Raw genomic sequence first — 24,320 nt, 5'->3', positions numbered from 1 at the left:
GCTTCCCACGCGTCGTTGCTCCGCCGCCGGCCGGTTACGTACCGCAGGCTCGCGCGGCCTCCCCGCACGGGACGGCCCGATCGCGGCCTGGATGCAGCTGGCGCCGCGGCGTTCGGGGCCGGCGGCCGCCGTGAGGAGGCGACCGGAAGGGACAGGAAGGAGCGACCTCGCGGTCGTGCGCGTGCGTGCGGGCCGCGTGCTGACGTGGCGGCGGCACCATGAGGGGTAGCGGCGGCTCGGTGAGTCCGCGGGGGCCTCGCCAGCAGCGCCGTCGGCAGCTGCCCGGGGGGCGTGCGGCCGGGCTGTGGGGAGCGCGCACGGCGCCGGGAGCCCCCGCGAGATGGAGCCCGGAGGTGGGAGCGAGCCGGCGGCACTGGAACGGGGCGCGGGGGCTCCTCCTCTTCGCCCCGAGGGTCCTGCTGGGCCCCGGGCTGTAAAGAGAGGGGGCCCGGCGCAGTGCGCCCCGGCCCGGTGAGCGGGCACGGTCCCTCTATCGCCGCCCGCCGGCTGGGGCTGCGTCCTAGAGCGGGCGTTGGGGCGGGCAGCAGGCGGGACCCGCTCTGGGCCGCTGGGAGAGCCGCCCGCGACGCGCAGCCGCGAGCTTTCTGTTTGAAGGCCTGGAGCCCGGCAGCAGCGGGACGGCTGTGTCCAGCGCTGTCCGGCCGAGAGAGGGACCGGCAGCAGCGCGCTGCTGGCTCCTCTGGCGCTGATCGTGCGTTTTGTCTGAAAGGCCTTTGTTGTAGGAGACCGTTATCTGTGAAGTACAGAGGAAAAGATTAAAATGGGGAACTGAAACAGGGAGTCCTTTAAAAGGTGCTAAGCTTGTATTACCTGCCGCAGGTCCCAGGGGTTTTCCCTTGGGGATAGGGACAGTCATGGTAGTGTGGGTCACTTCCTGCTTTTACTAATGCCTCCTTGATAACTCTGAAACTGGAAAGCTGGGGAGGGTTTCTTTGTCAGGGAGCGTAAGGATAGGACAAGAAGTCACAGCTTTAAACAAAAAAAGTGTAGGTTTAGTTTGGATATAAGGAAGAAATTCTTTACTCTGAAGGTAGTGAGGCACTGGAACGGGTTGCCCAGAGAAGTTGTGGATGTCTCATTCCTGAAAGTATTTAAGGTCATGTTGGACGGGGCTTTGAGCAACCTAGTCTAGCAAGAGGTGTCCCTGCCCATGGCAGGGGGTTTAGAATGAGATGATCTTAAGGTCCCTTCCACCCCAAACCATTCTATGAGCATAAGAAGTAGCAATGAGTAAATGACAAAATAAAAGTCTTTGTTAAAAAAGGTTTCTGTGATGTGGATAAAGGAAGCACCAACTGATGGAATATTCCAAAATGATTAAGATAAAAATGGAAAGAGAATTTAAAAGAGACTGGAGGCAACATCCTTGAATGGAAAATGCAAGAATTATAAAGGAAAAAAAAAACACTAGAAAAAACAGCAATTTACAGTCTAAAGTATTTGTCATAATGTGATAAGTCACAGGCAGAAAGTAGGTACCATTAAATTAACTGGAGACCAAGAAGACTCCTTCATGCCCCAGTCCAAAGGGTATAATTGGATTTTGTATGGAAAGTAGAGAGAAGCTCATCCCTGTTTTGATTACAGTTCTAATTTATCTGGAAATGAAAGGGTTCCTTGCTACAGAACAAGTGTCTGGTTGCCAAAGACAACAGGTTGCATAAGGATGGTATGCACATTCTTAAAATGCAGGTGATTGTGTTTTGTTGGAAAACAAGCACTCAAAAAGAAAAATTATATTACTAATGTGAATTGTTCTACTTTGTTAGGATACCAGGCCTGTACATCACGGACAACAGAAAGCCAAGAGGTCTCTGGGAAATAGAAAGTATGTGAATATTTCATGTCAAATTTCACTGGGGGGGTTGGGGGAACTAAGAAGATTCATGTTGAAAACCTGTATCTGGTCTTTACATAGTTGTCTACATTTACGAGCTACAACAGTTTTTGTTTTGTTTGTTTGATGAGGATCTTGTGAGATCCACACTGGTTGCTTAAATGTTTATTTTTAAACTGTGATCAGGCTGTGCCTAATCCGTAAGTTGAAATGCTGAGGTAGGATGAATATATATATATATATATACTTTTTTTTTTCCTGTGCTCCCGGGTAGCTTTCTAATGTCAAACTCTAAAAGATATGGTATTAAATAATACTGTGTGTTACATTTTGCCTTGCTAGTACTTTTCAGTATACAAAACTCAAGAGATTGGGTGATGTGAGCTGAATTTTTAGAGTGCTTGGAAGGATGAAAGGAATGTTGTCTGTCAAGCTGTTATGGTTGTATATGTGTGTGTGTGTGTGTTTATATATATATATACAAATAATTTCAAGCTGATCTTTTCCAGGTCTAAGCAATTTGAGGAGGTGGAAACTACTGTCCTAGGACTGAACAGTAATTATGATGAGGCAACCAGCAACGTTTCTTCTGGCTCACCAAAGACTCAAGTGAATGGAAGTGGAGAGTCCAGAAGCAAGCGGACCATTCGCAGGCCTGCTTACTGGTTGGAAATGAGAGGCATAAAAAACAGCATTAACAAATCTTCACCAAAAAAAGGTACTCGTCACTCTTTGCTCAATGCGAAATTGGTTTTCTCTTCAGTTCTTTTGTGAGAGATTTGATGATTTCTGAAAGACATGCTGCAGTTCAGCCACAAATTACAAGCTTGGTAATGATGCTTATGTGTTAGGAGAGACAAACTTCCTCTGTTGCAGAAACACAGGTAAAATTCTCTGCTGTTATGCAATTCCTTTTGAGTGACTTGTCTCTTAAAAGTAATGATTCTGTGACTGATCTCAGTTTTATCTGTAGAAGAGAGAATGTGTAGGGGTTCTGTCAATTGTTTCAGGAATATGCTGTGAGAACTTTAATAATAGAACAAAGCAACACTAAAATGTACGGAAGTGGACCATTCAGCAGTATTCTGAGTTAAACATGTTTTTTGTGGCTGTTAGATTTTTTTTTTTTCTTATTTAGATGTTTTTCTTTGGTTTGTTTTCCCACTTTTGTTACTTAAGATTTTTCTGATGCGGATTGGATGGGATCTTATGTTGTTCTAGGGATATTCAGATTTCCTGGCTTCAGAACTGTATCTCAAACTTCCCTTGTGGCTTTTCATTCTGTAATGCATCTTTTTTCCTTTCTCTAAATCAAAATCTGTATTCCATCCCATTGCAGAGAGGGCCAAATTTGGTAGCTTGATAGAGGTGGCGTCACTGCAGCTTCATGCCCTCAGGCCCAACCAGTAACAAGGAAGCATATAATCCCATAGGTGCGAACACATATACAACATATGTATGTATCTACAGCCAGCCACACAGATAAATACAAACATACATGCTCAAGCACTCTTGCAAACAGCAGCAATGGCATCCATCCTGTTTCCCTCTCTGGCTGATCAGGATGAAGATATGTTAATGATTGGGGAAAAAACGTTTATATATACATATATGTATAAAACATATTATCTCTGTGGATCCCTCCTGTAGCTGGACTTAGGCACTCTGTTTCACAGAATCATAGAACGGCTTGGGTTGGAAGGGACATTAAAGATCACCTTGTTCCGACCTCCCTGCCATGGACAGGGATGCTTTCCACTAGACCATGTTTCCCGAAGTTCCATCCACACTGGCCTTAAACACTTCTGGGTATGGGGCATCCACAACTTCTCTGGGCAACCTGTTCCAGTGCCTCACCACACTCAGAGTAAAGAATTCCTTCCTTATATCTGACGTAAATCTACCCTCTTTTAATTTAAAGCCTTGATTCCTTGTCCTATCACTACACTGCCTGATAAAGAGTCCCTCCCCAGCTTTCCTGTAGCCCCCCTTTAGGTACTGGAAGACTGCTGCTTCTGGTCTCCCTATTGCCTTCTCTTCTCCAGGCTGAACAACCCCAACTCCCTCAGCCTGTCTTTTTAGGAGAGGTGCTCCATCCCCTTGATAAACTTTGTGGCCCTCCTCTGCACTTGTTCCAGTAGCTGTATGTCATTCTACTGAGGGCTCCAGAGCTGAACGCATTATTTCAGGTGTGGTCTCACAAGAGCAGAATAGAAGGGGAGAATCACGTCCCTTGCCCTGCTGGCCGTACTTCTTTCTGGTGCAGCCCAGGATATGGTTGGCTTTCTGGGCTGCAAGTGCACATTGCTGGCTCATGTTGAGCTTCTTGTCAACCAACACACCCTAAGTCCTACTCAGAGCTGCTCTCAATCCATTCTCCATCCAGACTTGTATTTCTGCTTGGGATTGCCTCAGCCCAGATGCAGGACCCTGCACTTGACCTTGTTGAACCTCCTGAGGTTTGCATAGGCCCACCTCTCAAGCCTGTCCAGGTCCCGCTGGATGGCATCCCTTCCCTCCAGCATGTTGACCGTGCCACACAGCTTGATGTTATCAGCGAACTTGGTGAGGGCCCACTCGACTTCACTGTCCATGTCACCGACAAAGATATTAAAATAGTTTTGGTGCCAATACTGACCACTGAGGAACACCGCATGTTACTGATCTCCACTTGGACATTGAGCTATAGGCCACAGCTCTTTGAGTCAGACCTTCCAGCCAATTCCTTACCTACCGAGTGGGCCATCCATCAAATCCATCTTTCCAATTTAGAGACAATGATGTTGTGTGGGACAGCGTCAAGTGGTTTACACAAATCCAGTTAAATGACATCAGTTTCTTTTTGTTTATCTACCAGTGCTGTGACCCCATCTTAGATTTGTCAGGTGAGATCTGCCCTTAGTGAAGCCATGTTGGCTGTCACCAACCACCTCCTTATTTCTGATGTGCTTTAACAGAGTTTCCAGGAGGATTTGCTCCATGACTTTGCCAGGCACAAAGGTGAGACTGACCTGTAGTTCCCCAGGTCTTCCTTTTTTCCATTTTAAAAAATGGGGGTTATGTTTCCCTTCTTCCAGTCAGTGGAACTTCACTGGACTACCATGACTTCTCAAATATGATGGACAGTAGCTTAGCAACTACATCTGCCAGTTCCTTCAGGACCAATGGATATATCTCATCAGGTCCCATGGACTTTTGTGCCTTCAGGTTCCTTAGCTGGTCTCAAACGTGATCTTCTCCTACATTGGGCATTATTCTTCCAGTCCCTGCTTTTGCCTTCTGGGGCATGGGCTATGTGGCTGGAGCTCTTGCAGGTGAAGACTGAGGCAAAAAAAAGTCATTGAGCACCTCAGCCTTCTCCACATTCCAGGTGACCAGGTCATCTGGGGGCGTTCAAGGAAAGTTTGGACCTGGTGCCTTTTCCATCCTTAATGGCTCTATGACCTGTTTCCTTTTGAAGAGGGCCCACAATTTCCATAGTCTTCCTTTTATCACCAATGTACCTATAGAACCCTTTCTTGTTGCCTTTGATGTCCCTGGACAAATATAAATCTAACAGGGCTTTGGCTTTCCTAACCTGATCCCTGTCTCCTCGGACAATGTCTCTGTATTCCTCCCAGTCTGTCTTTCCTTGCTTCCACTCTCTGTAGTCCTTCTTTTTCTGTTTAAGTTTGGCCAGTTCATCCATGCAGACCTCCTGGCATTTTTCATGGAATCACAGAATGGCTTGGGTTGGAAGGGAGCTTAAAGATCGCTTAGTTCCAACCCCCCTGCCATGGGCAGTGAGGCCCATGACCTCATTGAGGAATGGGGCATCCACAACCTCTCTGGGCAAATTGTTCCAGTGCGTCATCACTCCGAGTGAAAAATTTCCTGCTAACGTCTAGTCTAAATCTCTTCTCTTGTATTTTAAACCATCCCCCCCTTGTCTTGTCATTATCTGACCGAGCAAAATGTTGCTCCCCATCTTTTTTATAAGCCCCCATTAAGTATTGAAAAGTTGCAGTGAGGTCTCCCCAGAGTCTTCTCCGGGCTGAACATCTGCACTCTCTCAGCCTTTTCCTCATAGGACAGGTGCTCCAGCCCCCTGATAATGTTGTGGCCCTCCTCCAGACCCACCTCCTTCTTGTGCTGTGTGTCCCAGACCTGGACGCAGTACTCCAAGTGAGGCCTCACAAGGGCAGACTAGAGGGGGACAATCACTTCCTTTGACCTGCTGGCCATTCCTCTGTTGATGCAGCCCAAGATGCAGTTGGCATTCTGGGCTGTAAGCGCATGATGCTGGCTCATGTCAGGCTTTTTGTCCTTCAGAACCCCCAGGTTTTGGCCCAACTAATTCTCTGTTGGAATGCATCACTCCTGAGCTTCGAGGGGGTGATCCTTGAATATTAACCAGCTTTCTTGGGCCCTTCTTCCCTCCAGGGCCTTGTCACATGGTACCCTACCAAGCAGATCCCTGGAGAGGCCAAAGTCTGCTCTCCTGAAGTCCAGGGTAGTGAGCTTGCTGTGCTCCTTCCTTACTACCTCTGAATCCAAAACTGCACCATTTCATGGTCACTGCATCTAAAGCTGCCCTTGAGTTTCATATTCCCCACCACTTCCTCCTTGTTGGTGAGAATGAGATCCGGCATAGCACCTCTGCCTATTGGCTCCTCTATCGCTTGGAAAAGGAAGTTATCACCAGTGCATTGCAGGAACCTGCTGGATTGCCTATGCCCTACTGTGTTGTCCCTCCAACAGATGTCGAGGTGTTTAAAGACCCCCGTGAGAACCAGGGCTTGTGAATGTGGGGCTGCTTCTATCTGTCTATAGAGGACCTCATCTGCTTGGTCTTCTTGATCGTGTGATCTGTAGCACACTCCCACTATAATGTCTTCCATCCCTGCTTGCCCTGTAATCCTTACCCATAAACTGTCAGCTCATTTGCCCCCAGGTGGAGCTCCATACACTCCAGCTGCTGATTGACATAGAGGGCTACACCTCCTCCTCACCTCCCCTGCCTGTCCTTCCTAAACAGTCTGTATCCTTCCATTCCAACATTCCAGTCACAGGAGCCATCTCACCACTTCTCAATAATGCCAGTGAGATTATAGCTCTGCAGGCATGTATATATCTCTTAATTTGTCATGTTTATTCCCCATGCTGCATGTGTTAATGTAGAGATACTTAAGTTTACTCAGTAGCTGGCCTCTGCATCTTGGTCTTCTCAGTTGCTGGTACATGAACACACTGTTGCCTGAAGCCCACAGAGCCACTCCAGTTGCTGGTGTAGACCTCCTTACAGACAGGATCAGAATCTACTGTCTGCCAGTTGTCTGGGATTTCCCTCGTCCCTCTGGTAGCCTATTTCCACTGTGATCTTGTGCTTCTGCCCTGCCACACACACACACACGCTCACAAACTCTCTCTTCAGTTGGTGGCACCACAGACACGCTGGCCCATGTGACCTGTGGTGTCACTTTAGTTGCTGCCATGTAGACCTCTCTGCAGACACTTAGGAACACATGCATACAGAATACAGAGTCCCTCAGAGTCTAGCACCCAGAAACTGCTCATTCACTGCAAGGCATGGACAGATTTATATGCTGACCAACCGCATGTTTACAAGCAGGTGCTCCTTTTTAACCTCTTATTCCTGTTTTCCCACATCATTCCCTCCCCTTCCCTGTCTTTGATAATGCCCCTAAACATCCTCCGATGTCATGTGTAATACTTATATGGTCTTCCTTTGCATTCCATGTGTCCCATAATCCTAGGCATTAAAACCACACTCACCACCACCCCAGTCTACCTCATCTTGGTGGTTTTTAAACCTCAGCAGTGGGGCTGGTGGATCTCCTGGGATAAACCTGGGAGGAAGTTGTCTGTTTCTCTGAATCCCCAGTTTGGATTCCCCTGCTTGCCATTGTACTTACCTGTGCTCATGGAGAGATGTGGGACTCTGTATTCTGTGTGCAAAGGGAGGTCTGAGTGATGCCAACGTTTCAGGTATTCGGTAGCCTAGGAAATAGTGAGGGTAGACAGGACGTTATTCACGTTTCCCCACTCGCTATTGTCTCTCCGTTCGCCTTTTTATATGTGTAGTTGAGCTTTTTATGATATAACCTAGCACCTTCTGTTTCTCTCTTCCTGAGGAGTACAATTTCCCCAAACCATGCTATGGCACCATTTCTTCCATGTCCTCTGTATTGGAGGATTGCAGGTCATGCAGTGCCTAACGTTCTTCTGTCGGAAGGCTATATCTAGCTCACTGATGTCCAAGTGCCTCACAAAAACTATTTTTTTCTTCAGAAGTATTGAATGTGAGGAGAAACTAAGGCAACAGACAGACACAAAACTGTTATCCAGGCTGAGTCTTAATAAGACTGAAGCATTTCTATTCTTGCTTGTTAGCAGGAGAAGTGCTTTTGAAAGGCAAGAGGAAATCTGAGCAAGGGGAAGGTGAAGATCTTAAAGACTCTCCTAAGAAGAAGCAGAAGATTTCTGGTAATATAAATAACTGTAATTCTTAGTAACAGACCTTCAGGTACTTCAGACTTCCTTTCTGCGCAAATGCTATCCTCTGATATCCTCCAACTCTATTTCTGATTCTGTGTATATTGTAGGATACTGATGAGTAGTGTCTGTTTTACGATGGTTGATGATTATTCTGATTTCAGTCTCTTAAAGTCCATCAGAGGGTGGAAAAAAGTAGGAAGTAGGGGAAGAACAGTCTATGGATGTTAATCAGTGGTTAATTGCAAAAGGAAGCCTACAAGAGGTGGAAGTAGGAGTATGTAACACAAGATAAGTATAGGGTTGCTCTCTAATCTTTTGGGGATGATATTATGAAAGCCAAGGCCAACCTTGAATGTGGGAAAGGATGTGAAAGAAAAAAAAAGTTTCTACAAGTAAAGTAGGTAAAACGTGGGTGTGCTGCTGAATATATCTGGTTATATGTACAGAATGGGGGGTGAGAGTCTGGAGAGTAGCCCCATGGAGAGGGATCTGGGAGTTCTGATCAATGGCAAATTGTCAACAGTGTGCCCTGTAGCCAGAAGGGCCAGCTGGATCCTGGGGTGCATCAAGCACAGCACTGCAAGCCAGTCAAGGGAAGTGATAGTCCCCCTCTAGTCTGTGCTGATGTAGTCTCACTTCGAGTAGTAGTCTGCAGTTTTTGGCACTATAATACAAAGATATCTAGCTATTAGAGCATGTCCAAATGAGGGCAACAGACATGGTGAAAGGTCTAGAGAAGACACATGAGGAGCAGCTGAAATCACTTGATGTGTTCAGCCTACAGAAGAGACTGAGGAGAGAACTCAGCATGGTCTATAGCTTCCTCAAGGGTGGGGGGAGTAGTGGTGTAGGTGCTGGGCACCAGCAATAGGACCCAAAGGAACAACACAAAGCTGTGTCAGGGGAGGTTCAGGTTGGTTATCAGGAAAAGATTCTTCACTGAGAGGGTGGTTGGTCTCTGGAACAGGCTCCCCAGGGAAGTGGTTGTAGCATCAAGGCTGATGGAGTTCAAGAAGAATTTGAACAACACGCAAACATGTGATTTGATTTTGAGGTGGTCCTTTCTGGAGCCGGAGTTGGACTTGATGGTCCTTCCAACTTGGGTATTATTTGAATAGAGCCATAGAACTGGTGGCAAATGACATGAAAGAGGCATAGGTACTCAGTGACTCCTCTGCTTCAGGCTTTATCAGTTAAACTGTACTTCAGGAATCCCCGGCAACTGAGACCAGATGCAAAGTCTGGAGCTAGGAACCCTTGTCCTCATGGTAGAGGAAGATGAGGTTAGAACACTTAAACTGGATGTACCTAAGTCCCATGGGGCCTGGTCGGTTGTGCTGAGAGATGGCTGATGTCATTCATAGAATTGTAAAGGTTGGAAAAGACCTCCAAGATCATCTGGTCCAACCATCACCCTACCACCAATGTTACCCACTAAACCATGTCCCTAAACACCACGTCCAACCTTTTCTTAAACACCCCCAGGATGGTGACTCCACCACCTCCTTGTGCAACCTGTTCCAATGCCTAACTAGTCTTTCTGAGAAGAAATGTCTCCTATTTTCCATCCTAAACCTCCCCTGGCACAACTTGAGGCCATTCCCTCTAGTTCTATCACTAGTTATCTGTGAGAAGAGATGCTGACACCCAGTTCCCCACATCTTCTTTTCAGGAAGTTGGAGAGAGCAATAAGGTCTCCCCTGAGCCTCCTCCAGACTAAACAACCCCAATTCCCTCAGCCACTCCTCATAGGACTTGGGTTCCAGGCCCTTCTCTGGACATGCGTCAGGGCCTCGATGTCCTTGAAGTGAGGGGCCCAAAACTGAACACAGTATTCGAGGTATGGCCTCCCCTGAGCTGAGTGTAGGGGGACCTCCATGGTCCTGCTGGCTACACTATTCCCGATACAAGGCAAGATGCCATAGGCCTTCTTGGCCACCTGTGCACACTGCAGGCTCATGTTCAGGCAAGCATTGACCAACATCCCCAGATCCTTTTCCTCTATGCAGCTTTGTGAGGCCACTCTTGATTGTCTTTGTAAAGTCATGGTGACTGTAAAAGGTTCCTCAAGACTGGAAGAGAGCAAGTATCATTCCTGTCATCAAGGTCAGAAAGAAGGAAGATCTGGAGAATTGCAGGCCAGTCAGGCTCATCTCAGTTACTGGGAATGTTAAGGAGAGAATCCTTTGGGAAAGCATTGCTAATTGCTTGAAGGATGAGATTGTGATTGGGAGTTATCAGCATGGATTTACAAATTGGAAATCATGATTGATCAATTTGGTAGCCTTCTGTGATGAGAGCACTAAATTAGTGGATGAAGGGAGAGCAGAGGATCTTGTTTACCTTGACTTTAGTAAGACTTTTGTTGCTGTTTCCTACAGCATTCTCATAGGCAAACTAACAAAGTACAGGTTAGGTAAGTGAATGGTGAAGTGGACAGAAAAACAGCTCAAAATCTGGGCCCAAAGAATTGTGATCAGTTACTACTGTTGTACCACAGGATAAATACTGGGGCCAGTACTGTTTAACACTTCAGTTAATTAACTGGACAATGGCACATTTTGTACCCTCTGTGAGTTTGCCACTGATGCAAAACTGGGAGGAGTGGCTCGTAGGCCAGATGGATATGCCATCATTCACAGTGACCTGGACATACTGGAGAATTAAGTAGGGGGGAATCTCATGAGGTTCCACAAGAGGAAGTGCATAGTCCTGCACCTGGGGCGGGAATAAGGTCGTGTACGAGCACATGCCAGGGGCTAAGTGGCTGGAAAGCAGCTCTTTTGAGAGGCACCTTGACATCTTGGTGGACAGTAAACTGGTCTGTGAGCCAGCATATGAGGAGACGCTTAGAGAGCTGGGATTCTGGAGAAGAGAAAGGTCAGTGGTATCTTATCAGTGTGTATAAATACCTGATGGGAGGGAATGAAGAAAAGGGAACCAGACTCTTTTCAGTAGTGCTCACTGAGAGGGCAAGAGTTAATGGACACAAATTAAAACAAAATTTTATTTGAACACACTGAATGTACTTTTTTACTATGAGGCTGTTCAAATACAGGTTGCCCGTAGAGGTTGTAAGGACTTCACCTGTGAAGATACTGAAAACCTGACTGAACATGGTTTTGGGCAACCTATTCTAGCTGAGCCTGCGTGAACATGGGGGTTGGACTGGATGGTCTCATAAGGTCCATTTCAACTTGAACAATCCTGTATTCTGTAAAACAGAAGAATTGAATGATGGGACACAATGTGTTCTAGGTTCAATTCTATTGATTTTGTCGCCAGTATAAAGAATGTGAAATATGTAGACAACAAAAAACGGAGAGAAGATTAAAATTGAAAGTGGTCGTGACATTACAGAAACGTTTTAAAAGTGAATCAAATGTAGTGTGTAAAAGATACTAATTAGAAATTATAGATACTAGTTAGAAATATTAGCACGGATGACAGGCAAAGAAAAATTCTAGATATTGGTTCTTCAGAAAAGAATTCGGGATTTATAAGAGATAAAAAATGAATAGGGACCAACAGTGTCATACTTTTGAAAAATACAAGTGTTATATTGCAGTGTTTGAGCAGGAATTTTGACTTTCAGAAAAATGAAGTAATTATTTTGCTGTAGTGCAGGGTCTCACTTGGGGTGTACTGTTTCCAGCACTGGGCACTTCAGTGCAGGAAATGTGTGGACCAAATGAAGAGAACATAGAAGAGAGCAAAAAAAAAATAACCTATGAAAAAATATAGAAACAATAAGAGTTATTTAGTTTAAAGAAAACAATGAATAGAGGAATGGGACTGTCTGTTTTGTTGCCAACAAATCATTAGATTGGCTTAGCTGTACTCCATACAGAGGGTATGCTTTGGTCTGAAGAGTTCCCATCCTGTAAACCTTGCGTATCAACAGCCACAGATCCCAAGTATCTGGATTAGACTAATGTCTGCAGATGTAAATAGCTATGGGTTTTGAGAGGGAGAAGAGTTATAATATTTAAATTCCTTTATGGATTTTCAAAAAAAAAAAAAAGCATTGAACATGTCTGAGTTGTCTGAACATGTAAGTTTGAGACAGCAGACTGAATAGCAAACTCCTAGTCAAGCTCTCCTTTTTTGAAACATGGCTCATAGAATTTAAGTCTCTTGGTCTTGTTTGTTATAGCAGGAAAAAAACAGCAAGCTGGAGCACAACAAAACTCCAAGACAAAAGGCCACTGTGTTCAGAAAGAACCAGAAGCCTATGGCACAGGTAAGAAGGAGTAGTTGCTTGGAATTGTTTATAAAGTGGGTAAGAGATAAGTGTAATTCTATCAGTTGAGTCTGTGTAACATCTGTGTTTCTGATGTTTCCATTTTGGTGTTCAATTTGCTGTTGACATGAAAGAAGTTGCTGCTATCTCGCTGAAATATCGCACAGTGGTATTGGAGGGACTGCCTGCAGCCTGATAAAATAGTTTTGTATGGCTTAACCCTAAAAACATGGGATAATGGGACAGTAATGGAGGAATCATTTTTGAACTAAGAATTTTGTTTAAATAATTTCAGTGCAAAACTCATAAAAAATATTTGCACTTTTTTATTCAGCAGAATGTGTTTGCAGGAAAAACTTCAGCTGTTGCTGCCATATCACTTCTTCTGGTAGCCAGAGACAGAAGAAGTCTGTCCTAGAAAAACAACACTAACATTTACTCATCAAGTGTATGTGTAGCTCACAGCACTCATTAACTACGCAGTTTCCTGCCAAGTACTGTTTGACTTGCAGACTTTTCTGCTAACCACTGAGGAGAGACAAACCCTTCCTGTTTATTCCTGGGCAAACAGAAAAGCTTTTAGATATTTTTATGGTAAGAATTCAGCTAATTGTCTTATAGACCACTTTTTTCCCAGAACACGTTTCAGTAATTTGTAATCCCTTTGGCTGAAATGAGTGCTTGACATTTCAAAAAGAGAGCAGGAACTGAAAGCCATATCTCACAGGGTACTTTCCCCTGGCCATTGAGTGTGGTGGTGCTTGGTGTGGTGGCGCAGCTCTGTTCACTTTTAGCGCCAAAACCATAGTCTAATGCAAGTAAAGTTCTAAACGTTTATTTAGTAGAATTGAATCATGGATTTTGTTCCAGAATGGTTCAGTCACATCTGTGCCTACTTTTGTCAAAAGCCTTTTGCCAAAGGAAGAGTTTACCATGCATGTGAAAGTAATTGTGTAATAAAAATAAATGAAGGAAAAATCTCTGCTGAACAAACAAGTCTCTTCATAAGAGGGTGATAGCATTAGGAGTTTTTATCAATTGATATTCCAAAAAGAGAGACGTATGCCTTGTCACACATGACACATTTAAAGCTGCAAATGAGCTAAAACTATTGAAGTGTAGGACACAAGTTTGGTAGCATGTGATTCATTTCGTTCTAGGATACATTATGCATACTGACGAAAAAATGATTTTGCATTTGCCGTTTTATTGTAAATCCTTTGTTTTTACAGGTAGTATGGAAGAGCAGTGGTCCTTGGAAATTCAGGACAAAGGTCGAGTTACCTGTCCAACATGCCGGGCTGTAGTTAGAAAGACTGTAGAAGGACTGAAGAAGCATATGTTAAATTGCAGGCAGGTGAGGACAAGATAAATGTTTTCTGAATTCTCTTCATATTACTGGTAGAAATGCCTGTGCATTGTTTTGTGTTGCATTTTAAACCAGTTTAATCCTAAGCAAGAGCCTTTTATACATCTCTAAGAAGCTGCAGGTGGTGCTTCTTGCTCACCATGTTGGAGTTTTATGGTAGTGAATAGAGGCATACCTATTTCATTGTTCCCCTAAATTTTAGTTTCTGTAAAATCTGTTCTATTCATAATGGGCAATTACCAGGCCCGAATAAAATGTTCTGCTCTTGTGCTCCTTTCTCCCAGAGACTTTCCCACTGCTTTGGTTAATTTGCGGTTACACGTACCATGTCCTTGTTTATTTGTAGGAAATGTTCACGTGTCATCACTGTGGGAAGCAGCTGAAGTCTTTAGGAGGGATGAAATACCATGTCATGGCAGACCATAACAATCAGGTAATGCGACTGCTCTGCATATGAAGGTCTTACAGGCAAGATGGTCTTTTATTCCTTCCCTGCCACACACAGAAATAGAATATTTTGTGTTTTTGCAAATGTTGTAGGTGCTCAATTCTCATTTACCTGTTATCATTCTTTAAAGATTGGAGATCTGGAAAAACTGTAGTGGTACCAGAAAAGATAGTAATGCTGCATCTTAGAAAGAAGAGATTAATTTCCGTCTAGGCTGGTTATATGTCACACACAAAAGGTATTCTAAATCAGAAAAAGTTCATTGCTCATTAGACTTCACTTTTCAGTCTTTTGCTATAAAGTGGCAGTTTTTCTGCATCCAGAGCAGACCAGACCAGATTTTAGTTCTTTACCAAGTTCAAAGGTAAAAAAGCAGAAAAAGCTATTTAGTTCTTGCCTATTTGCTGTGAAGTTACAGATGCTGCAGTCTGGTTTTCTTCTTTGCTCTTACTTTAAAGAAACATTATAACTTTTGGAAAAATTATTCAGAAGTTTGGGTAAGATTTAGAAAATTCATTACTGTTATATTTACATAGTTACCAGTACTGTGGTTTCTGAAGCTACAGCTGTACTAGTAAATGAAAGACAGCAGGTATCGTGTTCTGGTCCTGAGGAATAGGTCTGTCACCAGTTTTAACTTTTTTTGTTTTTAACTTTTTTAGTCAATCTAGATGTAATATTTAGTATAAGGTAAAATAGGAAGTAATATGTAATAACCACTGAAGAAAGAATAGAGAAGAACTTTAGCTGTAGTTTATCATAGATGAATTACTGTTACAGCAGGTAGTCTGCTTAGCTATAACCTAAGTGGAAATGGTAGAACGAGTAAACATTAAAGATGCAGGCTAGAGGTGAGTCAATACTTTACACAGGCAGAAGGGGAGAAAAGTAATTATAGAAATACAAGACCGTGTCCTTACCAGCAACTCTAGTTTGAGACCATGTCTTTTCAAGGCTTTGTTCATACATAGCTATCTGCAAAGTGGTTTTCAGACAGTTTACTCCTCTTAAAGATAATTCACATTTTCTGGGTTATAGACAGGGATCATGGTATTAAATACACTTCTGTAAAATCACAAGTTGCAGGGATTTAATTATTTTAAAAGCTTTCCTTCGGTATAAATGCTGAGCATGCTGTATTTTTCATTCATCCTTCTGCTGTGCTTTAGCCAGTTGTGAAGGAGGGAGGAGAACTGGATGAACAGCTTGAACGAGACCGTCTTCGGAAGGTTTTGAAGCGTATGGGAAAACTAAAGTGTACAAGGGAGGTAAGCTGCATTGTCAAAATATCTTAAGTTGGACAGCATCAGATGCGTGAATATACAATGTTATGAAAGTTCTGCCGGATAAGCTTTTGATGATGGTAAAAGATGTCTTTGTTTCAAGATCCTAGTTAATGTTTTTAAGACACAAGAGACTTTGGAGGGATGATGCATTACCAGGAAAGCAACAGGAAGGAATTTGCTCCATGTGTTTCTCCTTCTACGTTGACAGGGCTGCACAGGCAGCTTCACAAGCATAATGGGATACCTATATCATGTTAAAAAATGTGGGAAGGCTGCTTCTGAGCTGGAGAAAATGGCGATGAAGTGCCATCATTGTGGGAAAGCATACAAATCAAAGGCAGGTCTTGTCTACCATCTCCGATCTAAGCATGGGCCGGTAAGTACAAATTACCATAGCCATGAGGATAGCATTGTGGTAATTCAGACCATTCATACTTCAGACTCATGTAGGCTTCTGTCTGCTTCTTGGGTGGATAATTAGAGATAGCAAATCTCCACATTTTCCTGTATCTCCATAGTATTCTGTCCTTGTTCCCTTGTAACTGGGATGAAGTTTTTAATAGTAAGTCTCTATGTCAGCAGTAAACTTGGCAGCCTGACTTTTGGTCCATGGAAGAATGATGCTAACATGTTGTTGTGGGTTAACCCATATAGCTGCTCACTCACCCACCCCTGCCGGGTTGGGGAAGAAAATCAGAACAGTAAAAGTGAGAAAACTCATGGATTGAGATAAAGACAATTTAATAGGTAAAGAAAAAGTTATGTGCACAAGCAAAAACAAACACAGAATTCATTCACTATTCCCCACCAGTAGTCAGGTGTTTAGTCATTTCCAGGAAAGCAGAGCTTCATATGTAATGATTACTTGAGAATACAAATGCCATAGCTCTAAACGCTCCCCCCACCCACCCTTTCTTCCTTCTCTCCCCAGCTTTTTTTGCTGAGCATGACATCACATGGTACAGAATATCTCTTTATTCAGTTGGGGTCAGCTGCCCTGGCTGTTTCCCCCCCATGCTGCTTGTGTGCCCCCAGCCTACTCACTGGTGGGGTAGTGTGAGAAACAAAATATCTTAATGCTGTGTAAGTACAGTTTAGCAATATCTAAAACATTAGTGTGTTATCAACACACTAATGCTTTAGTCACAAATCCAAAATAGAGTACCATATAAGCTACTCTGAATATAATTAGATCTATCCCAACCAAAACCAATGCACATGTAACTTTTGATAGCTTCCTATTATGCTGTTCTTTGCTCTTAGAAGATCCGTCACTGAAGCAAGCAGAACAGGCAATACCATGCTTATCCATACAAATTTTACAGTGAAAGATGTGTTACCCTTTCAAGACCAGTGGCTGCATGAAACTTTCTACTTCAACCTTACTACTGTGTCCCTGTGTAGATCTTGGGGTCTGTCTTGGCAGTGGGATGCACTCCTGTCAATGAACCACAGCTGCTTCAGCATAGTTTTTGTTTTTTTTTTTTGTTTGGTTGGTTTTTGTTTTGTTTTGTTTTTGAGGGATTTGGCAGAGTAATTCATAATACTTACTGAAGTTGAAACAGGAACTGGTGAATGAGGCTCACCTTTTTTGGCCCTCACTGCAGGTCACTTTCTTCCATGAGGAGAGAAGAACAGAAAGCCTGAAGGAAATAAAACGGGAGCCAAATAATACAGGGAGAGTTCAGAGGAGATCTGCAAAGGTGGCGATCTACTATCTCCACGAGCTAGCTGGAGAAGAGCTGGCCAAAGAGTGGCCCAAGAGAAAAGTGCTGCAGGACTTGATTCCAGATGATCGGAAGGTACAGGGCCTTAAAAACACTGCAGGGTTTGAGTCTTTCTGCCTATCAGATGAGTCTTGCACTGGTATCTACCCAGAGTTGCCACTGTTTAATGGCCCATAGAAATTAACATTGAAGAAGAGGTCTTCTTGTGGAAGAGGTCAGGTTTTGCCCTCTCTGATCTTAGGTTATGGTATTGCTACTTCAGCAATTGTTGTGGTATAGGTATTTTATCCAGGTAGGTTTTAATGACTTTAAAGTCCTATTGCTATAGGAGCTGTAATTTGCAATGGCCACAAGCAGTGAAAGCAGTTGTAGGCAGCATGTTGCTCACAAATCAGAGGCTGCAAATTGCTGCCACCATGCAGTGGTATTTCATAGCTTGTCAGGCTTCACGCAGTCTCCAGGAGCAACCCTTAGGCTGTAAGGGGAACCCAAGGGGAAAGGATGATTCATAATTTTAATGGGGTAAGTACATTTGGAGGAATTGTAGTCAAAGGTGTGGGAAGTTTTGCGTTCTGGTATCGTAGGGGATTTCCAGATTCATTTATGCTTTTAGAAGCAGTAGGATGGGAAAAGATTGGTTATTGAGAATTTGTTAGAATAGGAAAAGAAATAGCACTCCTGTCGGAAAAATTGGGAGAGAAAGGAATGTGCTTGTCACAATGCGTAACTTGCATTGCTTCCAGCTTTTGATTCCATTTCTTCATCTCAGCTGAAATATACTCGTCCTGGACTGCCCACATTTAGTCAAGATGTGTTGTGCAAATGGAAAACAGAGATAAAGATGTACCGAAGAGTCCACTGTCCAAATCAGGTAATCCTTAAGTCTTTCTGAAGTCTCAAAGAGGGCAGATGTCAGGTCTGTATGAGCCGACAGCTTTCCACAGCAGTTTGTCTCTCTGTGGGAGACAACTTCTGCTTCATCTCAGTATGGTCAGTTAGTGTTTATACTGTTGCCTGAGGGATGAACCCTTTGGGGATGTTTGTCCCCTTCAGACCTGGTACCTTTGTTTCAGACTAATGCAGCTTGCACATCCAGCTAGGTGCTGGTCCATTTGAAGGTGTGACTAAGCAGTGGAAAAATGACAAGCTCCTGCTGTTGAGTAGATGTGCTAAATCTTAATTATAAAGGAATGAATGGAGAAGTAGAGAGAAAAATTTGAGAATAAAGGAACTTTGGCACAGCACTTTAGTTTTACCTTAAAAGCTTGAAATGGGCTATGAAGGACGCATGCATGGCATCCTGGTCAAGGGTTGCTTATGCATGTGCACATAGTTTCTTACAATCCTGTGCAGTGGTCACCAGTCAGATTCAGTGAGAAGAAATGGCCACATTGGTAGAAACTAGTAGTGCACATGATGCATACTGCTAGATAGTCAAGGGTCAGTAATGGCTTTCATCTGGGTTTGATATAGAAACAAGGACTTATCCCGTCCTTATCCCACTCTCAGATCTCCCTCCCCAGTTTTCAGGCTTGTGCCATTTCCAAGTATAAGAATTGCAGCATGATGTTTTATATGGAGCTGACCCCAGAAAGCAGCTGTTCTAGTTTACTGACCAGTAACCCAGAAGCATGTCTTGCACCTAACCTTCTGTTTCAGATTGTGGGCTGCTGGCTGCGCAAGTTCTAGTACCCTGAGACCGGTACCTAACCCACATGGGTTAGGCCCTTAAAGTTGCCCTTTAACTGGGACTATTGATGTTAGATACAGTACTTCTGTTTTATGCCACTAGATACAAGATCAGGGCAGGAGAGATTGTGGAGTCTTGCAGTTGCCCCTGTACTTTGTTCAAATGAATCTTTGCGGCCTTTTAGGCAAAATGCAAACTCTATGATTTTACTCAGGCATTAGATAGAGAGTGATTGTAACTGGTACAGAAGTCGGTTTATTATGTCTGAACATGCTCAAACTGGAAACATTTAACTTACTGAAATCTCAAATCCCTTTTGAAGATCTTATTTACGAGAAGCTTTCTTCTCTTTATGACTTGTCTTCCTTCCTCTACTTCTCTCAGCTCTTTGGGAATTTTGTTCCAGAGAGTTTTTGTTTTTTTATACAGGAAGAAGTGATTTCTAAATAGAGTTTTGCTGATGCTGATACAGGCATCTAATTTTTTTTTTTTTTCCGTTTCAGGGTTGTGAATCTGTATACGGCAGTGTCTCAGGACTCAAATCTCATCTTGGCACATGTACCTTGGTTGGTAGCATTCCTGTACTTGTCTTTTTTTTAACATCCTGACTGTGTCTGTCCATCAGATAATCTTGTTCGAGCTGTTGTCCTGCCATCTAATCTCAATTCCTTACAATTTCAGTGCTTCCATATGTGCTAATGGGGTTGCCGTTGCAAACACTGTTTGAAGGAAGGAGGGAGCATCTTAATGGCATGCATTTTAGTGAAGTTGCAGCCCTACCTGTACTTTCATAGCTATAAGAGCATTTTTCCAAATACAGTGCTCGAGACCTTATAATATCTCACAGGGCAGTTCTATGTTTTGTGAGTATAACTGGTCAATAATGTCAGTACTCCTGTAGATAAAGCATAGTCTAGTACAACTAAGAGACTTTACTTCTTACTGCTGAGCAAAACTGAAGCACAATATATAGGTGTATCAGCCTCCTAAGCAGCAATTGGTGATGTATTCTTTTTTTTGTTTGTTTTGTTGCCAGGGAGATTTTGTGGCTGGCAAATACAAGTGTCTCTTGTGTGACAAAGAATTCGTTTCAGAGAGTGGGGTCAAGTATCACATCAACTCTGTGCATGCTGAGGTAAGGCAGGCAGAATTGAAGTCCTCAAACCTGTTTGTTGAAGGTGAAGAGGGTGTCTTGGGAAATGCTAGGTGCCTGCTCTATTACATTCTTTCCTTGTTTACTGTTGGAAACAGGGTCTTGGGTTCAAGTGGCATTTAATATGCTTAAACATAGCTGTTATGCACTGGTCTGGGGAGCAAATGTGGTGTCATATCACAGGTCTCGTCCCAAGCTGCTGCTGTTCAATTTAGCAGCTTTTCAGCATTTTCCCTGCCTTTAGTCAGCCAATTGCTAAATCAAATCTGACACCTCAGGAAGAACTTAAAAGAACAGAGACTTGTCTTAGTTGTTTGCTTTTCCAGATCTCACATTTCAACAAACCCTTGTCCCACAGAGGCACCTTTATTACAAACTCTGATAGTCTTGGTATGTTGTTTCCACCATCAGTACCAACTTGTTGCCTTCTAACCCTCCAGGATTGGTTTGATGTGAACACAAGTACCACCAAAAGCTTTGAGAAGCTAATGAAAATCCGCCAAAGAGAAGAGCAGAGGAAGCAACGGAAGAAACATCCTTTGACCCGGGGCAAAAAGAAGAGAACTGGGTCCCTGGCTGCCAAGAAGCTCTCCAGCGCTGGAGCTGAGAAAACGAGGAGAAGTAAGAGAGGTCGTCCACAGCGGGTAGACAACGAGAGCGAGAGTAGCGAGGAGGGGGAGCCCCAAGTTGCACAGAGATCCAAATTTCCAAAATCCAGCCACAAGCGAGGCCGAAAATAAATCCCTGGAAGAAGGGAAGGAGTAATCCTAAAGCTTTTCAGTTACAAGCCCCACTTCTGTCAGTCTCATAACCCACAGCACTAATATAAGCAACTGAATGCCTTTGGAACTGTGATTTCATTCCGCTCTGTGACCTAGATTTTGAAACTGTTGAATCTGGTCAGTTGTGAGAAACTATGAACCAAAGCTGTGGTACAGAGGCAACCTCTCCTGGTGTAGTTCCCGTAAACAGTGGGACTAGCATTGTACCCAGTGTGGATTTTGCTCTGGTTGCAGTCTCAGTTTGGGTCACATTAGTTAATTGTTTAATGGTTTCCAGCACAGCAGCTGTTTTTTCTTCTTCCTGATTGGTGAGACCAGGGTTCTTTCTAAGCAATTCTCCCTATAAGAGTCTGACTAGCACAGTGTTTAGGTCCCTTTAAGGGAGGAACCTTTCTTGCACAGTATGCACAAAAAACTAAGCAGCACCATGCAGAACACAAAGGCTTCAGTTTGCCCTTTAGCTGTCCTATCTGTTGTCAGCAAGGATACCACAGAAGAGGAAATACCTTACTGCTCCAGTCTGTCGCGCACAGCACTGTCTGTAATTCATACACTGATGTCTAGGCTTGGCACCAAACAGTAGCATTATGAGCTTTGATCTGCTTGGAAGTGATGGGACATCATTATCTCCCTTGTCAGGAACCTGATATTCCCCTGGTATCTGTCTTCTTTAGTACTGTACATTGAATGTATAAGGAAGGTCTTCCCACCCAGTGCAGAATAAATACTCTCCAGCCTTTTGGAGATTCATTGGCCTTCTGGAGACCACCTGACAGTGTAAAATGATGGCCTATGTGGGTCTTCTGAAGACAGCTTGTTTCAGGCTCAACTGGGAAACAAACTTGCTGCAAGATGGTGCATATCTACAGTTGCAGTGTCGGTAATGCTACAGCCTGGAATCCACTGAACTGCCTTGCACCAGTGTGTTGTTCTTTGTCATGCCCACACTCCCATAGCATCCTTTTCTCTGCAAGTGAGCACTGTAGATGTCTTCTTTATCTTACATCACCTGTTTCTTTTCAATACTGCTTCCTTTATATGGATAAGGTATATTAGCAGTGGCTTTCCAGTGTGGAAAAGGTCAAAAGAGGGTTCATTTTTTGTAAAGTCACATGATGGTATGATCTCTGAGTCATAGGGAATATCTTCCTGTGCTCCAGAGATGAAACAGGTGTTACAGAAATAGTAAGAAGCAGCACAAACAATGCTACTCCATCTTTTGACAGAATATGTTCTCCAGAATCTGTTATCCAAAGATCCACTATCCCAGAAAGCTGTAAAACCTTTTCCTTGTAGTTTTGCAGGCAAGAAAATAGGCTACATGTTGCCTCCCTTTGAATTTTTCCTGTTTACCAAAATCTGACACTGAAATTCACAGGGAAGCTATTGCAGTGCCTGGTGAACAGGCAGGTTTATATGTATGTGTTATTACCAGAATCATACAACCCTGATGATGGGAAACACTGTATGGCCAGGGTGTTTTCAAGAGCTGCCTCTTCCATGTAATAAGCAAAGCATTCAGGAAGTAGTAAGACAGCATGCAGTGCTCTACTGTGATTTACATACAGTAGTTACACACTGCCTTTTGGAAACAGTTATCAGTCACCATGTGTGCAGTGCTGCACTCAAAAGTATAAATATGTGGACTTCTGTACAGGGTGTACAAGGCTTGGAGCAAGAGGGGCAAGATCAGAAGATGACGAAATAAAACATTACCAGTGTGAGAAAGTGTTTTCTTGTTTGGTTTGTGGTGTTCTTGGCACCATCCCTACTTACACAACACACCCCAGCCTGCCCACTTGGTTGTCATGCATGCTCACTAGTGCTGTTCAGTTCTGTACCCCATTTCTCCTCTGTACTCCATTCTATAGAACTGTACTTTGACCACACGTTTACTACATTACTGCCCAATAAATGGGCAACAAGATAAAACCATGAATTAAAGGAGGTTTTTCTTAGTGGCTGTCAGTCTAGAGTCCTGTTTACTGTCACTGATGAGTTACTAACCAGCCCTGCTTTCTAGATGTGTATACTTCTTCACAAGCTTATGGATTTTGTAGAGTTGCCTCAACAATGCATTCCCTCACATAACATAGCATGTGGGGAAAAAAATAATTATCCAACAGCCCATACATGATCTATCCATACTCAGCTCCATCAGTGCTACAGCCCTTCATTTGCTGGATTGGCTCAAGCTGGTAATAGTTGGTGGCTCTTTGCACCAGCACAATTCCCTGTTTCTGAGGAGTGTGATCTGTGTAGGAGCACTTGCTTCCTACTGTAGGTGGACTAAAGCAGGCTACCCTATATGAGTACAACAGTGTCCTACAGCCTACCATGCTAACGTTTACTGCTTAAGCACTCATGAATCTACTGTTCACTCCTTTGTTAACAGTTCAGTTAGCCTAGCTTTCTGCAAATCCAGGTCAAAAATTCTACACTAGAAAACTTGGTTTTCCTTTTACAAATTCTATTTGAGCAAGTACATGTTTAGAAAGAGATCTAGTTTTAAAGGTACAAAAAAAGTGATAAAAGAGACCAGTTAGTCATTAGATAGTTGTTGCTGTGATTCATTACCCTAAAAATTGTGTGCCTTACTTTATTTGGAATTATTTTTAATTTCAGCCTCTGCATCTCACATTGCTTAATCGTTGTAAATCAAATAGCCTTGCAGTATTGGAATTAACTCCACAAAATTTTCTATATGAGCTGAAGAGATTTCTAGTTTCATTTAAAATAGTTTTTTTTCTCTTTTTTGTTGGTCTTGTCTGTTCTTTGCTGACATTTTATGTATTGAACAGTGTATTTTGGGCTTTTGAAATTCAGAAACAGGAAAGAGAAACCAAGAGATGTAAGTAGTCTGTTTTAAATAGAATACAATAACATTGCTCTGTTCTTAGCTACTTCCCCCCCCCAACTTCTTCATTACGCTGTTTACATTCAGTTGCAATCTTCTCTGCTAAGCATATTTTCAGTTCTAAAATTGGGTTTGATTGTTTGTAGAAATATAGGTTAGCAGGGTTTGTGTTCAAGCAGCACATGATGAACTCATCTGTCTTCTGTAAAACACTGATGTGTCTCACTGAATTACTCTAACAGAGACTGTATTTTTGGTTGAGCCACTCTTGCAGAAAACTTTGTTTTATAATTTATCTTTTCATTGCTTTCATTTGCAATCAGCTTTTTTAACCCACAGATTTTATTTGTAATTGTTTTATATTTTCACTAGCATTGTCAATAAAGCTACAACCCCATGCAGCACTACA

At 43.2% G+C, this 24,320-nt stretch overlaps 1 protein-coding gene across 10 annotated transcripts; it reads left to right on the top strand.

The window, feature by feature from the left end:
- Positions 1–98: 98 nt before the first annotated feature.
- Positions 99–24,320, top strand: ZNF512 (zinc finger protein 512). Of its 10 annotated transcripts, none has more exons than XM_072036718.1 (14): positions 99–239; positions 1,791–1,849; positions 2,368–2,576; positions 8,255–8,344; positions 12,516–12,599; positions 13,832–13,956; positions 14,315–14,401; positions 15,586–15,684; positions 15,911–16,078; positions 17,310–17,504; positions 18,199–18,300; positions 19,623–19,685; positions 20,156–20,254; positions 20,713–24,320. In XM_072036718.1, exons 1-14 carry the CDS (start codon positions 219–221, stop codon positions 21,010–21,012), a joined length of 1,701 nt encoding a protein of 566 aa, XP_071892819.1. In that variant the 5' UTR covers positions 99–218; the 3' UTR covers positions 21,013–24,320. The 10 variants fall into 10 exon arrangements, with proteins under 10 accessions (XP_071892819.1, XP_071892818.1, XP_071892817.1 ...); XM_072036717.1 differs by having other exon boundaries at positions 12,513–12,599; XM_072036716.1 differs by having other exon boundaries at positions 8,252–8,344.

The sequence above is a fragment of the Anas platyrhynchos genome, chromosome 3 (genome assembly GCF_047663525.1).
Source record: "Anas platyrhynchos isolate ZD024472 breed Pekin duck chromosome 3, IASCAAS_PekinDuck_T2T, whole genome shotgun sequence".
Taxonomy (NCBI): Eukaryota; Metazoa; Chordata; class Aves; order Anseriformes; family Anatidae; genus Anas; species Anas platyrhynchos.
Note: the sequence above shows the minus strand (reverse complement) of the source record. Positions and strands in the feature narration are given on the sequence as shown.

Coding starts and splice junctions, on each gene's coding strand:
- ZNF512 (XM_027455546.3), top strand. CDS start 219: ATGAGGGGTAGCGGCGGCTCGGTGAGTCCGCGGGGGCCTCGCCAGCAG. Junction 14,402..15,585: donor TGGCAGACCATAACAATCAG/GTAATGCGACTG, acceptor GCTGTGCTTTAG/CCAGTTGTGAAGGAGGGAGG. Junction 16,079..17,309: donor TCCGATCTAAGCATGGGCCG/GTAAGTACAAAT, acceptor CCCTCACTGCAG/GTCACTTTCTTCCATGAGGA.